General features: G+C 34.3%; 1 protein-coding gene across 2 annotated transcripts in view; it reads left to right on the top strand.

Annotated features, from left to right (window-relative positions):
- The window catches only part of OSBPL8 (oxysterol binding protein like 8), a 200,145-nt gene that overhangs the window by 151,090 nt on the left and 31,534 nt on the right, over positions 1–17,521 (top strand). For both annotated transcript variants that reach the window (XM_063075453.1, XM_063075456.1), the window contains exons 5-11: positions 2,724–2,801; positions 4,648–4,749; positions 7,224–7,427; positions 10,579–10,663; positions 11,969–12,140; positions 13,800–14,037; positions 14,651–14,835. In XM_063075453.1, coding sequence (XP_062931523.1) covers positions 2,724–2,801; positions 4,648–4,749; positions 7,224–7,427; positions 10,579–10,663; positions 11,969–12,140; positions 13,800–14,037; positions 14,651–14,835 — 1,064 coding nt within the window. The remainder of the gene's footprint in view (positions 1–2,723; positions 2,802–4,647; positions 4,750–7,223; positions 7,428–10,578; positions 10,664–11,968; positions 12,141–13,799; positions 14,038–14,650; positions 14,836–17,521) is intronic.

Here is a 17,521-nt window from a genome sequence, read left to right on the forward strand (position 1 = left end):
ACTTTTCAAAGTCACATAGCCTGTAAGAGGACAACAGTTTAAGGGGGAAAAGAAAAGAAAGAAAAAGAGAAAGAAAAAAGTAAAAATATAATGTACTAAGCATTCTAAGGCCACTTAATGAAGAGGCAAGCAGTACTATATGTTAAACCCTGTGGTCATCATGAAGATAGTTGTCAATAAAGTTTATGAAGGAAGGGAAACTTAGTTAAGTAAACTTTCTCCAACAAAAAATGATTTATGGTTTTTGGTATTTCAAATATATATTGATTTGGCAAACTGAGGTAGTTATGTATAAAATGACTATATAACTTAGCTGTCAGTTCATTTTTTTTTTTCAGAACTAGACTGCACAATATGGCAAAGATTCCTTAAGATATGTGTGCTCTGATTTACCAAGCTCTTGTGACACCTTTCTGGGCTGCTGGTTTCTAATATAGTGGAATCTTATAGGAATAACCAAGCCAGATCTTGTCATTTGTTGAGGAAACAGATTTTCTGTTGTTCATAAAGATAAATATTAAATTTGAGTCTAGATTAGATACTATATGAATAGTATTAAAAGGTGAGAAATCAATATAATGAGATAGCTAAGAGCATGAGGCTGGGAATTAGACCAGAGTACCAATCCCAGATCATTTACTTACTGGCTGTGTGACTTTGGGGAGATATCTAATCTGTTGGTCTTAGTTTCCTCATTAGTAAAAGGGAGATATACTCCTATCTCATAGGGTTGCTTTGAGTATTGAATGAGATAGTGCACACAAAGTGTTTGACATAATACTTGACAAACAGTCAACAGCCATTAACTTTTAAGCTATTACTTACTATTAGTATTCTTCATTTAATAGTATCTAAAAAGTACATTATAATATACAGTTTCCTGAGTTGTGGAAAATAGAATATCCTGATGATTTTTTTTATTTTAAATTTTTTCAGTTATTATTAGCATATTCATTCTTACAAATCGTGATATTTCTTTATGCCCTTTACCCGACCTATCACTTCCCAAACTCACTCCCTCCCTACCCCCATCTCTAGTATCCTTAGGTTTGTTCTCTCCTTCTGAAAGTTCAATGTATTGTCGTGGTCTTTTCTTTCCTTCCTTCCTTCCTTCCTTCCTTCCTTCCTTCCTTCCTACATCCCTCCCTCCCTCCCTCCCTCCGTCCCTCCCTCTCTTCCTTCCTTCCTTCTTCCCTCCCTCCCTTCCTTCCTTCCTAGCAGCCAGTTATGAGTGTAAACATGCAGTATTTGTTTCTTTATCTGGCTTATTTTACTTAACATAATTTTCTCTCCTGATGATTTTAAACCATCATATTCCTCTAACAGTAGCCATACCACCTCTGGGTTTCCAGGGCCAAGGAGAAGACAGACACCTATTCAGCTTGAGGAATTTTGTGAAATTGTTTTGACATCAAAGTATATGCCATCATCATGGGAGTAAGCAATATGATGTTTCAAACCCAGTTCTTAAAGGACTAACTTTAGCAAAAGTTTAACTAGGTTGATCCCTACCTTCTACATTGAGAATTGTTTGCAGTTCACTTCCCCTTCTAGTTCAGCTGGTTACTGCCATCATCATAATAACCAATATTTCATAATAAGTAGCAGAGGCATAGGAGAGATGAGCTGCAAGTGCCATTTTCATTTTTATTTTATTAATTCATTAGTTATTTATCGAGTCCTTTTTCTTCGGGTAATACACTGGGTGTCTTTGATGAATAAACATGGTGCCTCCCTTCTGGAGCTTAAAATTGAGTGAAGGAGTTTGTAACAAAGTTTTCTATCCTTGATCAGATCTAGTGATATGGTGGAGATCTGGCTACTCAACATTTGAAAGCCACCATTTGGATCAAGTCCCTTATGCTTTCTTGGCACTAGGAGTACTGCTAAGAACTTTAAGTACCTTCTCCTATGTCTAACAATAGGTAAAAATGAAAATCATAGTACATTGAACGAACATGTTTAATTTTGTTGCTCCCAGATTTATAAAAATGGCTTTTAGTTTTGTGCTCTTCTACTTTGGTGAAAGAGTGTGGTCTCTTAAACAAGCACTGAATTAGGAAACCCAGGTTCTGATCCCTGCTGTATTAATGATTTTTAGTTTGGAAAATCAACCTTCCTGGGCCTCCCTTTCCTGTTTTATAAAATGGAGATAAAATTGTCAGTTGTGCCCATTTTTCAAGGTTCTTATGAAGATCAAATAAAAATATGAAGTATATACTGAAAATCTGGAAACAAATTTAAAACATTAATGATAATTTAAGTTCCCTGGATAGTAGGAAGAAGTAGATTCTGGGAATATTGGTTTTTAAACACTATACAAATTAGATAGAGTAGTTGAATTTACATGGCTTGGTTTTCTATTCAAAATATTTCAACTGTTAAAGAAAATTGCTTTGGCTACTTTTGTTCTAGGAATAACTAAATAATTGTATATGTTCTTAGAAATACTCTGAAAAACAGAATGTAAAAATTTACAAATGATTTTATTTAACTTTACATTGTGGATTGATTAGTTTTTACTTTTGCATATTTATGTGTTTAAGGTGGGTTCATTTTTAAACACAAATGCTATATAGGGAAAATCAACATTTGTTCAAATCATAGCAATAAATAGGAAGAATGTCACAAACATAGCTTTAACATTAATTTTTATATGAGGTGTAGAATAAATGAAGGTTTTAATTATTATTTCTCTTCTGTTCATTTCTATTTGATTTTAGTCTGAATCTAAACTTTATAATGGCTCTGAGAAGGACAGTTCAGCTTCAAGCAAGCTCACAAAAAAAGAATCTCTTAAGGTTAGTTCCCACAGTTATTTCTGGAAAGTAACATGTTGTTCTCTGTGTGTGCTTTTGAGAATAGGTTAATAAGTTGAAGAAATGTATGTGTGCATTCCTAAAGGAACAACAACAAAACAATATCTAGAGGGACAGACAGGCACACACAGAAAATGTTAATATTCATGTGATACACTGAGATCAGCTGATAGGGCTGCTTGGTGCCTGTCCCAGGGTGGGCTGCTTCAGGCCACCTGGCCACTCCAGGGGCTGAGGACTTGGTATCTCTATACACCTGTGCCTGAGTACACATCACTGTGTTGTGGAACACCTGATGGGAAACTCTGACACCTACTGAAATTAAAGTTTGCTAACTGCTAGGTCATGGGCTGAATTTGGCCCATAGATAGATATATTTTGTTTGACCTATGTAATAATTAAAAAATTTGAACCATTAATTCAAAGTTCAGACTTCCAGTTTCTCTTTAGGAATATGTAGTGTTGGACCTAACTTCCTGCATCCACAGAATCTGGAGCTTAAGGAACACGTGCTTCACAACTGGGTCTGGTTCCTGTCCAATCTGTTTTACCTGTTTGTGTTCCTTGCCTGATCTTGTATGCATTTGCATTCACAGTCTCATATGGAATCTGTTAATTCAGATATGCATATTCATAAAAGCCAAAAGTCTAAAGTTTTTTAGGTGGAATTATCAAACTTTTATTGTATGTATGTAAGTATCTTTACCATTAAATGCAGCTTTTATGGTGGAAGATTTTTTGTTAGGTTTTTAAGAAAATGTAGTCACTAACAGGTTGTCATCCCTCTTCCCCCATCCAAATAATAACAAAGCAATAATAAGACTGCATTAATCCACTGCTGCTTTCCTAAATAATCTCAAAAGCAACTTGCTTATAAAAGTAGAACTTTGATATTTTGAATGAATACATTTCATTTTCATGGTTTCTTAATTATTTATATTTTACATATTAGTATCAGGAAAGAGAGCAAAACTTCCAATTACAAACAGTTGCAGCATTGTTCGTGATATGAGAAAACTGGTAACCGAGTAGATTTCTATCAATAAGAGAATATATTAAGAAAAATTACAGAAACAGTATATTGTTTAGAGGTTAAGAGTATAGCTTTTGGAGCCAGTCTACCTGTTTGAATTCTGACTCTACAGCTGTGTGATTGTTGGCAATTTATTCTCTCTGCCTTAGTTTTCTCATCTGTAAAGTAAGGATAATAATAGTTCTACTTCATAAGATTATTGTGAGGGTTAAATTAGATAATGGTAATGCAGATGAAATGCTTAGAACAGTGACTGGAACATAGAATGTGTTCAGTGTTAGCTCTCTGTTTTACTTATACTAGGAATCATATGTAGCAGTTAAAAGAATGAGGAAACTCTCCGATAAATATTGAGTGGGAGAACTTTTTTCTATATGTTAAAAAAACACAAGAGCTGTGTATTTCTATAGATCGTGTACATAGAAAAGGTCTGAAAGGATAGTGTTTTCCAGAAGGTTAACAATGGTCAACTTGGGGGAATAGGATGGGGTATAATAAAGGTGGTTTTTAGCTTTGTGTTTTTTGAAATTTTTGCCATGAGATTATTGTGTAGTTAAAAGGAGGTAAAATTCTTTTAAAAAGATAAAGACTAGTGATCAGGAAAACTAGATTCTAGCCTTGTTGTCTAAAAACTCCTTCTAGCTCTAAAACAAACAGAAAACTATAGTTCCTAAGATACTAGAATCCTAAAGAGGTTTAGAATTTTATATTCTACATTCTATAAACCTAAAAAATTGCAAAGAAATCGCTCATTTCTATTGAGTTTTTAATTTTTCTATTATTTCTATGAAATAGGTGCAAAAGAAAAATTACCGAGAAGAAAAGAAAAGAGCCACAAAGGAGTTGCTCAGTACAATTACAGATCCTTCTGTTATTGTTATGGCTGATTGGTTGAAGGTCAGTGTATATTGAATCTTGAATTTGGATTGCTGGATATGTACCTACTGGAATGGAAAAGCTCAGAGTGCACCTAAAGCCCACAAGACAAAGAAATTCCTAGGATGATTGTTTTTCACTGTCAAAGAAACTGTTAATTGTATCCCATAGGTTCTGTGTTCCAATCTTATTGGGAAGAAGGAACCTTAATGTCTCTTTTAATGATAGCATCAAATACGTGTAGCAGTTCTTTTAAAAAGGCTTTTTGATTGTGTGATATTTTGTTGTCTAACACACATGCTGTAAAAAAACATTTTTGCTATTCAAATGATCATTTAGTATTATTGTACAGTTGATATATCATTATTGAGATGAGACAAAGTTAATATAAAAGATAATTTGAAAAGCATTAATTATCAAGGACACCTATTGCTGTTTCCATATCCTATTCTTTTGGCCTCTGGTAATTTTTATTTTTATTTTCTTTTCCCTCGTCCCTGTCATTCTGTACTCTTTCTCATTCTTATCTGAGGAATGGATGGTAGGAATCTTTCAGACTAATTCTAACTTTAAGAATGATCCTTGTATTCAGTGCTGCACCCCAAAGATAAACACAATCAGTATGTTTCAATAAAAATAAAAAAGAAAAACTTTTTTAAAAAAAGAAAAAAATGATCTTCAGAGAGTAGAACAGTGGTTATTTTACCACAGGCTGGGAAAGGGAGGGAGGTGGAGGTAACGGGGAGAGGTTTGTCAACAGGTACAAAGTGGCAGTTAGGTAGAAAGCATAAGTTCTGATGCTCTAGGATGACAATAGCTAATGATATTGTATATTTCAGGATAGCTAGAAAAGAGGATCTTGAATATTATAAACCACAAAGAAATGATAAATGTTTAGGTAATGGATATGCTACCTATTCTGATTGGATCATTATACAATATATGCTTGTATCAAAACAACAAACTGTACCCCATAAAAATGTATAATTAAAATAAACCTATAAAAATAAATAATCTTGTAAGACTCTGACTCCCTGAAAGTTTTAGTGCCTGGCATTCACCTAAGAATCACTCTAGCCCTGAAGGAGTTCCACTTTCCCCAAGAGTTGCTAAGACCTCTAACCTGATAATAAACCTTATAAGATCTGTCATAGAAGTTCCTTCACTGAGATGAGAATCTACTGATAATTTCCCTGAGAATTCAAGTAATGCTAGGGTCAGTCTTGTGCTAAAAATACCTTGTAAGTTATTTTGGCTCTACTTAGAAGTGTATTAGCTCCAGATCTCACCTGGGATTTTCAGAGTTAAACCTACCCTACATAAGTCCTCAACATATCCCCTGGCTGCTTTTCTAAACCTTATCTTCATTCTGATAATTTGTCCTCCATGTTCTACTGTCTCATCTCCAAAATCCAGAATGTTACCTCAGGATAACTCTCTTCCATTTGCTTCTCTTGTCTTCAGTCTTTTACATATGCATATACCTTTTCTCAAAGCTTTTCTCTTTTCTTCTTGCCTGTCTCGGAACTCCCCCTTTCTAAATTTTTCTCGTTTAGAGTTACTATGGTATGCTTATTTGGGGGGTTAGGGAGCCCTACATTTATTTTTTAATTCATGTAAGTGCATTAAGAGAACATGTTGTACAGTAAATAAAAGTGAAGATAATACCTATTTTTAATCTAAATATTATATTAGCATCCTTTTCAGTATTGTGAATTTGCATAGAAACAATTTCAATAGATTACAGAAAGAGAAATTTATAGAAAAAACTAGTTATACGCTTCTTATTGACATAGTATGAAACACAAGCATGAGGAACATTTTATGAGAAAAGAGATTCAAGTAGTTCGTGTTGTAAACTTTCCACCAGGAAATTTATATGTTGTACTTTATGTAATTACTAAGAACAAAGTAATTTAGAGAAGATAATTTTAGGAACTAGGAGGAGGTTCTTTCCTCTTCCAACCACTCACCAAATATTTAGGGAATGCCTGGTGTGTGCCAACAGTATTTTCAGTACCGTTGATGTAATAGTGGGGGGGAGGGATTTTTAAAAGGCAGAACAATCATATACTCACACAAATAAAATTACAGCTATGATAAATTTTACAAAAAGAAGAATCTCAGCACTAGGAAAGTATATTTTAGTGGGCCTTGACTTGGTCAGAGAGGTGAAGAAAACTATTCTATTTAGTACATTATTTTGAAACCATTGACCTAGTCTCCCACAAAAAATTTTTTTTCAATCCTTCTCCTTCTGAATCCCACTAAAATTTAAGTTTCTTAGAAGAAGGAGCCGTTTTGTTTTCATGTCTATTTGCAGTGCTTGCGATGTAGTTAGTAGCTTTAAAAAAAAAAAAATCTATTAAATCTAAAGCTTACTTGTTATAGAAATTTTAGATTAAAACATCCTGTTTGCCAGTAGTTAGTTTATATCTTGTAGAGCACAAAGAGAAAAACATATATTAATTTTTAAAATAAATTTCTTTCTGTAGATTCGTGGTACTCTAAAAAGCTGGACCAAGTTGTGGTGTGTGTTGAAACCCGGGGTGCTACTGATCTATAAGACCCAAAAAAATGGTCAGTGGGTAGGAACAGTCCTTCTGAATGCCTGTGAAATCATTGAGCGTCCATCAAAAAAAGATGGCTTTTGTTTCAAACTTTTCCATCCTTTGGAGCAGTCTATTTGGGCAGTAAAGGTATGTAAGTACTTGTCACATTAGGTGTAAAGGTAAAGATGACGATCTGTGAGTAGAACTGAGATAAATCAATCGAATGATCTCTGTCCTCTGCCAGGACTTATAAATTTGTTTCTGTTTTCAAGCATTATTCCCCTTTCTGTCTCTACCCACAATGAAACGTACACCAAAAGGTTTTGTGTACCTTTAAGATCTAATTTTAAAAATTTAAGATGTTTCCCAAATTTATATCACATCTTACTCTCTGTTTTGTCTTGGGAATTCAATTTGTACTGTATTTTTCAATTTGTAATTACTAACTCTGCTTTGTAACATTGTATCATGTTTACTGTGTTTTCTTCTCTTTTTCCAAATATAAGATCCTTCTAGAACAGAAGCTACTGTTTATTTTTGTGGTCTTCCCTGTAGTGATGTAAATGTGTGATGGTAAGCCTGTAAGCCGAAGCAGTCCTATTTACTCTTAAGGGAGGCCATTTTCTTTAGAGACGGAGCTCTAATGCTGTTGTAACTAGAAGGCATTACTGTGGTCACTAACGTGCTAAAAAGCAGAAATAAGCACGAAAATAGAAATGCCTTATTTGATTAGGTATCGAATCCAGTAGACATGCAGTGCATACTAACTGAATAAATGAGCGTAGTTGAAGTTTTTACAAACTGATTATTGCCTAGTTTCTAAGAAGGTCAATTACCCTTGAATAAAGGGTTTTGAACTCCTCCTTTAAGGAAAACCACCTAATGAAATTAGAGCTAACTAAAAGTCGCTTCAGCCTTTTTCCCTCCTCCTTTTGTATTGCTTAATTAGGCAACATACATACACCTAGGAAAAGACCTGGACTTTTTATCTTTATTTCAGAAGTCTTGAGTCATAGCAGGAATAAATTTAGAATTAAAAAGTTAGTTCCATCCTGGGATTAGGTGCCTCCCCCAGGGGAAAGAATTTAACCCATAGAATCTCGGCTTTTGAGCTGATGTGGGAAAAACAAAACTGAGTGAGAGTGGGAAAGGTACACACTGTCTTTCCTCTACTCTCTCTCAGCAACAAGCACAATCAACAACACACAGGAGACAGACTTCTGATTTCTGTGTCCTAGTATGTGGGGATTTTTTCCCACCTGCAAGCAAGCCAGCAATTCTTCAGTGGACACCAACGGGTTGTCCTCCAGTTCAACTCTGACACTACCTACCTAGAGAGCATCAGATCCCACAGGTTGAGGGCTCAGTCCCCCAGACTGTCCTCCACTTCAGAGGCCAGTCACAATTCAGGCCTGTGGAACTTCTAACCCACCAGCTATAAACCAGGGTTCTCACAGCCCCTCCTTGGGTTCAGTTAGTTTGCTTGAGCTGCTCACAGAACTCAGGGAAACATTCTTACGTTTACCGATTTATTATAAAGGATACAGATGAAGAGACGTGTAGGGTGAGGGATGTGGGAAGGAGCACAGAGCTTCCATGCCCTCCCCGGCATGCCACCCTCCAGGAACCTCCATTTGTTCAGCTATCTGGAAGCTCCCTGAATGTAGGCCTCTTGTGTTTTTATGGAGGCTTCATTACATAGGCATGATTGATTAAATCATTGGCCACTGGTGATTAACTTAACCCCCTGGAGGTTGGGGGGTCACCTAGGTCTTTCCTGTGACCAGCTCCCATCCCAAAACTACCTAGGGGCTGACAGCCATTGGAAAAGAGTCTTACCTCTTTGGAGATTCTAAGGATTTCAGAATCCTTAGTATGTCAGAGGACAGGGATGAAGACTAGATACATATTTTCATAGTATCACAGATATTTATATATAATGTGGTTCTCAAGTAAAGAAAATGACTTTCAAAACTTTTCTTTTTTGGGGCAGCTGGCCAGCATGGGGATCCAAACCCATGACCTTGATGTTATAAGGCTGTCAATACTTTTTATGTGTAGTATTTTATTCTACTACTCTAAGGAATTATAAGAATTATGTTGAATTTTAAAATCATTTTAAATATTTTAATGTTATATTTATTTAATTTCAAGTACTGGAGGAAGAGAGGGAAATTTGTACAATTATATGAACATCAGAATACTCCCCACAAGCAAAACTTGCTTTGGACATATTTATGAGTTCTTTATGTCAGGTACTCTTTTGAACATTTGACATGGAATCTTTTATTTAATTCTCATGCTATTAGGAGGATACAGTTTCCTCCCATTATACAGATAAAGGGATTGAAGCCTAAAGAGGTTACTTAAGTAACTTTACTAGCCCAGAACTAGGATTGAAACCTAGGCAGTCTGACTCTAGGTCCTGTTCTATATCGTTTCTAGGAACTGGCCCATAAATTATAAAGCTATTTGGAAATGCTCGGGATATTACAGTATTTGTTAAAGCCATATTGATTTTCCCCCCACTTTTTCAGTCTGAACCTGTATCTTTACTTTTTAATGTTTGTGCTTCTTGAAATCCATTTTATTCTTTGATCTGATAATCTTAAGGAATGCTTTCAAAACAACTTTGAAAATTATACTTTTGTATCAAAATTATCCTGTGAACTTGATGTTTAGTTTTCTTTCCAGGTAAGAACCGTGTCCACTGAAGTTTAGCCTTGGTGATACTAATTACTGTTGGTGTCATGTACTTCTAAAACAACCCCCGCCAGCAACAACAACGATTCCTTTTTCTTTCCTATTTCTGGAAAAACAAAATTAGCTTTTATAGTTTGTCATTAAAAACAAGTATATCGTTGGTTATAAAATGGAGATTTATTTTTCTCTAAACCCAGTCAAAATTTATTTCTCTTTTTCTTGTGAATTACATTATTTCCAGCTGTTGAAATTTTGCATTTCTTACCTAGAAGTATCTGTGAGATGGTAATCTCTATTAAATTAAAATTTGGTTTAGTGTGGTAAATTTAAGTTCCCTTTAATATGTGAGTAATATGTAGAGATAATATCTAAGTGATAACTATAATTTGTACCGTTTTAAGGAGGTATATTTGTTGGAAAAGAAAACTTAATACCTTACATTTGCATTTATAGGAAGGGTGAAATTAAAGCTTGTTTGCTTTTAAATTATAATCCATGCCTGATTTAGATTATGACAGATAATAAAGGATAATATAAAGTTGAATTCTCATGGTATTTACTGTACACCATTTATTTTGTTTATTTGGTTATTAAGGGTCCAAAAGGTGAAGCAGTTGGATCCATAACTCAACCCTTACCTAGCAGTTATTTGATCATCCGAGCTACTTCAGAGTCAGATGGTAAATACAGTTTTTGATGGATTGGATATTGGTTTTCTTTGTTAAGGGTTTATTTTATATACTATTTTGTATTATTTTGGGAGGAAATCTGTTTTTAGTATGGCATTTGCAGCAGAAGCATTGTAATCATAAATTGCTTAGAACACTAAATATATTATTAACTTGGTACACAAACAGGGAAATCTGATAAGGACGCATTGTATAATTGACTGATGAGTTAACGGCTTGGAGATTTCTTCTTCATCCTCCATTGACATGTTAACACCTTTTTGCCTTCTTAGTGTTCTTTGTGATCATTAAGATTTATCATTTTAGAGATACATTTAATACTTTTTATCTTATCCTTAAATGCTAACATTTATGACACGCTTATACACTTTTCGTTTATTTTTTACATACGAAAACATTCAATTAAAAACTTATTTCGCATATAACAACTTAATACTTATTTCATGAAGCAAATTTGGGGAGAGCAAAACTTATTTATATGAAAGCAAGGTAACTTTAAAACCTTAATAATTGACAATGGATTTCTTTCTCACTTTCAAGTTTCATAGTTTGTGTAGGGAATCTTATAACCTTCCAAAGTTTACTTTTACCAGATGATTATTTTTTAAATTAAAATATAGGCACTGACTTTTGGTATGAAAATGTTTTACTTGGCTGGTATTTCCAGCAGATCTTGAAATAAATATATATATGAATTTTAAGAGCACTTAACAGATATATATGAACATTTTTCTACTAATGCAATTCTAAATTTTAATTTAAAAAAATGAAGCTATTAATGTTTCTCTTAATTAATATGGCAGTTAAGATAGCATTATACAGACATTTCCTTGACTTAAAAATTTTCATACATAAAAATAGAATAGATGTTAAGCCTGAGGATAGACCTCCTATCAACAATGAAACATTATTTCAGAGAGTTTGTTCATAGTAGGGACATAACACCTTCAGTATATTTTATGTACCTTGCTTGGTGCCTTCAAATTATGCTGCAAGTTAATGTTCTAAGATTTGGAAAATGAAGTACATTTATTTTAAATTAGGTATGCTTTTTAATGCATACTGTATACTATCCATCTAACAGTGATGTCCAGATGATTAGTATGTAAAAAGCATTTGTAAAACTGAAAGATTGCCTAAAGAAATCCTAGCAAGATTTTATGTTTAAGCTAAGTTTTCCAGGGCATTATTATCAAAGAAATAATAATATGCTTCAAGGTAACAGGGCTAAATTAAGATGGATGCTAGTTTCATAGTTTTTAAAATTATACTGCTTATGAATCTGTGTTCTTCTAGGAAGGTGCTGGATGGATGCTTTGGAGTTGGCTTTGAAATGTTCTAGTCTTCTTAAACGTACAATGATCAGGGAAGGAAAGGAACATGACCTCAGCATTTCATCAGATAGTACACACGTGACTTTGTATGGCTTATTACGTGCTAACAATCTCCACAGCGGTGACAACTTCCAGTAAGTAGTTATTGCAACTAATTTACTAATGATTTCAGAGACCATATATGTTCACTAAGTTAGTTGATGGGCCTGGAATTTTAATAGTGTATCTAGGATTGAAATTTGCCCACCTTCTTCCCATAATATGGCTTAAGGCCTATTTTAAAATTTGTTTTGCTGCTATGATCAGGAGTAGAAATTTATTTTCTTGATTCCAGCTAATGTGAATTACTTTATCTTTCTCAAAAACAGCTATGCTATCTACCTTGTCTTAGTGCATGGTGTTCCTTCCATTAAGAATGATTTCTACTCCTCCTTCCTCTTTTCTCCTGTCATAATCTCATGTATTCTTCAAGGTCAGTCTCAAATACTACATCATATGTGAAGCTTTTCCTGCCTCATAGCAATGAGATGGAATCTGTCCTTTACAATTCTATAGCACGTTTTTAGTAATGAGATTGGACTTACAGTACTTAATATTTGTGGAATTCTCTTATATTGTAAGTGTTTTGAATTGGAACTGTATCCTATTTGTGGTTTTATCCCTTGAAGCATTCATTGTAGTTAGTACTTAAAAAAAAAAAATTCTCCAGGGAAACTGAGCAGCAATACAAAGACTTTGTTGAAGTTTAGGTCTCTTTTGTTGCTTTGTAGGAAAAACAGACTTCCCTTTTTGTCCCTCTCCCACTCCATGGTTTCTGCTCTGTAGCCACTAATTCCCATCAGCATTGAGGTTGCTCTTCTCCTTGTAACCTGAACCAAATGTTTTTTTCCCCAATTCTTTTGCTTGACTGTATTTTATTATTTTTATTATTATTCTCTTTAAAACTTCCATTACCTGATCTTTTACATCTTTTCTTTGCAGAACTACAATCTGGAACTTTATCTTAATTCCGAGTACCTGGAGCCTAAATGGGATAGGATGGGAGTGGGTTGGGGTAACTGATTTAGGAATGGGCATTTGTTAGAACCTCTTCCCAAGATTTTTCCCCTTTTGTACAGATTATTTTCCCTAATCAGTTTAAGTAAGAATAGGGTGAGTATTGCAGAACTTATTGATTTTAGGCTACAGGTTCATTTCCTTAAACTAAAATTTCTATTTCCAATTCTGCCTAGACTTTTTCCTCAAGATTAAGACTATCAGACAAATATTAAATAAAATCCAATACAATTACTTACCTTTTACATGTTCTCATCTTACTCTTGGACTTATTTTGGGTGACTTTGGAGACTTTACAGGTGGAAAGTTGTAGTTCATTTGCGCTCACTTATATGATTTTGACTTGAACTTTTTCTTCAGAACAGAAGTGACTGTGAGATTGATTCAAGTAATGAAGTTTGCAAAACTAAGAAAAAATATCTATCAAGAGGCAGTCTAAAATTTTGCTTTTGGAAGTGGTAGAGAGGCAAAGAGCTCAGAGTGTCATATTTTAACATTTCTCCAGGTTTTTATTTAACTTCTCTATGCCTCTGTTTACAAGTATATAAAATGAGAATAATAATATTACCTATTTCATAGGGTTATTTTGAAAATTAAATGCATTAAACTATTTAAAACACCTGAAACAATGCCCAGCATATAGTAAATTCTCAATAAATGTTATATATCATTTTTATTTGTAGATTAAGTATTCTTAACCTCTTTTATTCTTCCTCCTAATAATTCATTCTCTTAAGGTTAAATGATGGTGAAATTGAACGACAGCATTTTAAGGACCAAGATATGTATTCCGATAAATCTGATAAAGAAAACGATCAAGAACATGATGAGTCTGACAATGAGGTAATGGGGAAAAGTGAAGAGAGTGACACAGATACTTCAGAAAGGCAAGATGACTCATATATTGAACCTGAGCCTGTTGAGCCTTTAAAGGAGACTACCTACACTGAACAGAGCCATGAAGAACTTGGAGAGGTAGAAGTCTGTAATTTTCAGAGATTCTGGTTTTCTAATTCTTGGGCATTTTCAAATGAAATTGAAGATATTATTTGCTTGACCTATTTCTTATTTTCCTGAAAGAGAATATATGATACCTAGTTTATTTTAAAAGTTGCATACATGTGAAACATATAAGGATTTATAAACAATGAAACACATATACTCACACAAATACTCTAGTAAATTTAATAGTCCATTTAAAGTTTTTTTTTTTTTCCAGATTTGCTTTTGAAATAGGATACTGCTTGATGTCATTGCCATATGCATAGTAAATTGCAAGGAAATATGTGTTTATAAGTTTCTTGTTATTGCTATTGTATAGAAGTAAATATAGTATAAAACAATAAAGTATAATGATTTTTGTGGTGGATCTTTTCTATATATCATTGACTTCAATGTCTCTTGTAACTACTGTTTTTACCTAAGTTTTATAGCTATAGTCTATTACCTAAAAGGTTGTCTCCATATTTTAAAAATCCTTAGAATAGTCCTGGAGAGAATTTATATTTTCAAAAATAGCTGTCTTGTTTACATATCTATGTGCCTGAAATAAACATAATATTTCAGTAGTTTTTGTTAATTGCTAAAGGCAGGAGAGGCTTCTCAAACAGAAACGGTGTCTGAAGAAAACAAAAGCCTTATCTGGACATTGCTGAAACAAGTCCGTCCTGGCATGGACCTGTCCAGGGTGGTTCTGCCTACATTTATTTTGGAACCCCGTTCTTTCCTGGATAAACTTTCAGATTACTACTATCATGCAGATTTCCTATCTGAGTAAGTAGATTCTTATTTCTTAAAATAGAAGATACTTCACAATTGTAGAGATTCTCTGTAGTGCTATTTTCAATGATTGTGCTTTTCCAAAATCAGGCTCTACTGAGACGTCATTCTTTGTTCTCCATCTCTTCTTTAGTTGACCTTAGTAGGAAGAATATTTAATACTTTGCTATAATGTTTCCATTTGTGAAGTTGAGTTGAGAAGTCACAAGCTTGAAGAAGACAGGAATTCTACCCCTCCCCTGACAACACTGCTCTTCTCTGATCTCTTCACTAACCTAACACTGGGAGAGGCGGTTGGCATTGTTTGTTCTCACTGCATGCTTGTGAGGCATATGTAGTGTATCACAAGCAGAATGCCCCACCAGTTGCTGGCTTTTGGCATAAATCCCTATTCTCATCTTTGCTTTTCTACTGAATTCGCCAACTGATCCTGGGTTTAATTCTGAAGAAGGCAGTCATAAATGAGGCAGAGGAGGAACCATTCACCTCTGTCCCAACAGTGTCTTGGAAAACTAGTAAACTTTGCAAAGAACAGTGACTTGATGCCCACCTTTCCAAGTCTCACCTGCTGCTCCCATTCTAGCAGCAGTGATATTTCAAGGCACTCTGTTTTCTGTGATACTAAGTTCTGGCCCTGTGATCTGATTTTTAGAATCTGCATCAACATCTATTTTCAGTTTCTGTTTATTAATTGCTTTCATGAATGTTGCAAAAAAAAATCATAAGCTAAGTCAAAAGATAGTTGATAAATTGTGGAAATTTTTTGCAAGTTATATCATAGAGAAAGTGTTAATCTCCCTAAAATAAAAAGAGCTCTTAGAAATTGAATGAAAATTATCAACTACCTATAGAAAAAGGCATGGAAGAAATGATCAGGCAGTTCAAAAATGAAGAAATAGAAACAGCCCTTAAACACATAAACCTAATGCAAAATAAGAAAAATGTAGATTTAAACTATAGTAAGATACTCCTGTTCATCCATCACATTGACAAAAAGTCCAAAAGCTTTTATACCCCAGTTCTGCCTTATATGTTCTATAGTTCTTTCTTTTATCTACCTAGAAATTAATTTCTCTCAGAATATAAGGCAGGTTTCTACGAATCACAATAAGATTTTGAGAGATGCCCATCTTCCCGAATAGAAAGGTTGCACTTTTCTGGCAACACACACTGTTGCTAAGGCTCTGTGGGGCAACAGGCACTCCCATACACTGCCATGGGCGATACAAACTAACACAGTGCCTTTGAAGGGAATCTGGCATTATTTGCCAAAATTATATATGCATTCATTCTTTGAGCCACTAATCCTACTTCTAGGAATAACTCCTACAGCTATAACTTCACATATGCTACAGAATGACATACATACAAGATTGTTGCAGCAGGGTTTGTGATAGTAAAACATTAGATATAATACAAGTGTCCAGCCATATCTGACTGTTTAAATAATATATGGTGCATCCACACATATAAAGAAGAACTCTATTAACTGATACAGAGGGACCTCCAGGATTATGTTTGTGTGAAAAATGCAGGGTACAGAAGAGTGTGTATAGTTTGCTACTTTTTTTTTCTTTTTAAGAAAAACAGGCCTGTATATTTATATTTGCTGGTTTATGCTTAAAGAAAACATGTAAAAAAAAAAAAAAAGTTACCTGTTGGAGGTAAGTAGGAACAGTGTGGACAGATGAGGCAGTAGCAAGACATGTATAATTCTTCACATTGCTTTGTCTTTTGAACTATGTATATGTGAAATTTAAAATAAAATTTCATGGTAAGAGAATTTAAACTAAGATAGGAAGAGAGCATCCTGAAGGTTGCTACTCCAGAAAAGTGCAACCTTTCAACTTGGCACAGTTGTCAGTAAGCCTCAGCCTAGCCTCTTCCATCTCACACCTAATCTTTAAAACTTAACACATTGGACTGTCAGACATGCTTGTGAAATACATATGCCTTTTTACAAATAAGTGTAAATGAAGCTTAATAAATAGCTACATTACAAACAGAAAAAAAATCGCACTGTAATTAACTTCTAACATACACAATGTTTTTGCAAAATTTGCAACAACAGCAAAATGGCAGAAGGGCAGGAGGGTCATGACTCCTACAAAACTCTTCTTTAAAATGAAAGTTACTCTTTGATTATCTGTTATACTATTAGAGTTTTCACTCTGGAAAATCAATTGGTAGCCAATAAAAGGAGGCTGAAGGATAAAAGTGGGTTAAAACCTTTCTGATTACCATACTTGTCATTTGAAACTTCTATGTTTTGCACTAGGGACTGCTAACCAATGTAAAATCCTATCATTAGGGAGGTCATTTGCAGGGGAGATGCTGACAGCAACCTCCCCTTCATGCTCTATAGCACTCACCAGTTGTAGTTGATCTCCTCTAACAGCAACTGAGAATAGACTCAACAAAGTGAACATTGGTCCTTTGCTGATTAGGGGGCTGAAGACTTCTAACAAAATGAATGTGGCTGCTTGTCCCCTGCCCATCATTGCAAATGCTAGGCATCACAAAATGCATGAATCTGAAATGCTGTGTTTATTTTTTTTCTATCACTATTTCTCACAGAACCCCTACAACATCTTTAGTTGTGCATAACCCCACTTGAGAAATCTTGGTTTGGAGAGTTTCCAAAAACTATGCAGCAAAAACCTGGGTATTGTATCAAAGA

The sequence above is a fragment of the Cynocephalus volans genome, chromosome 12, assembly GCF_027409185.1.
Source record: "Cynocephalus volans isolate mCynVol1 chromosome 12, mCynVol1.pri, whole genome shotgun sequence".
Lineage (NCBI taxonomy): Eukaryota > Metazoa > Chordata > Mammalia > Dermoptera > Cynocephalidae > Cynocephalus > Cynocephalus volans.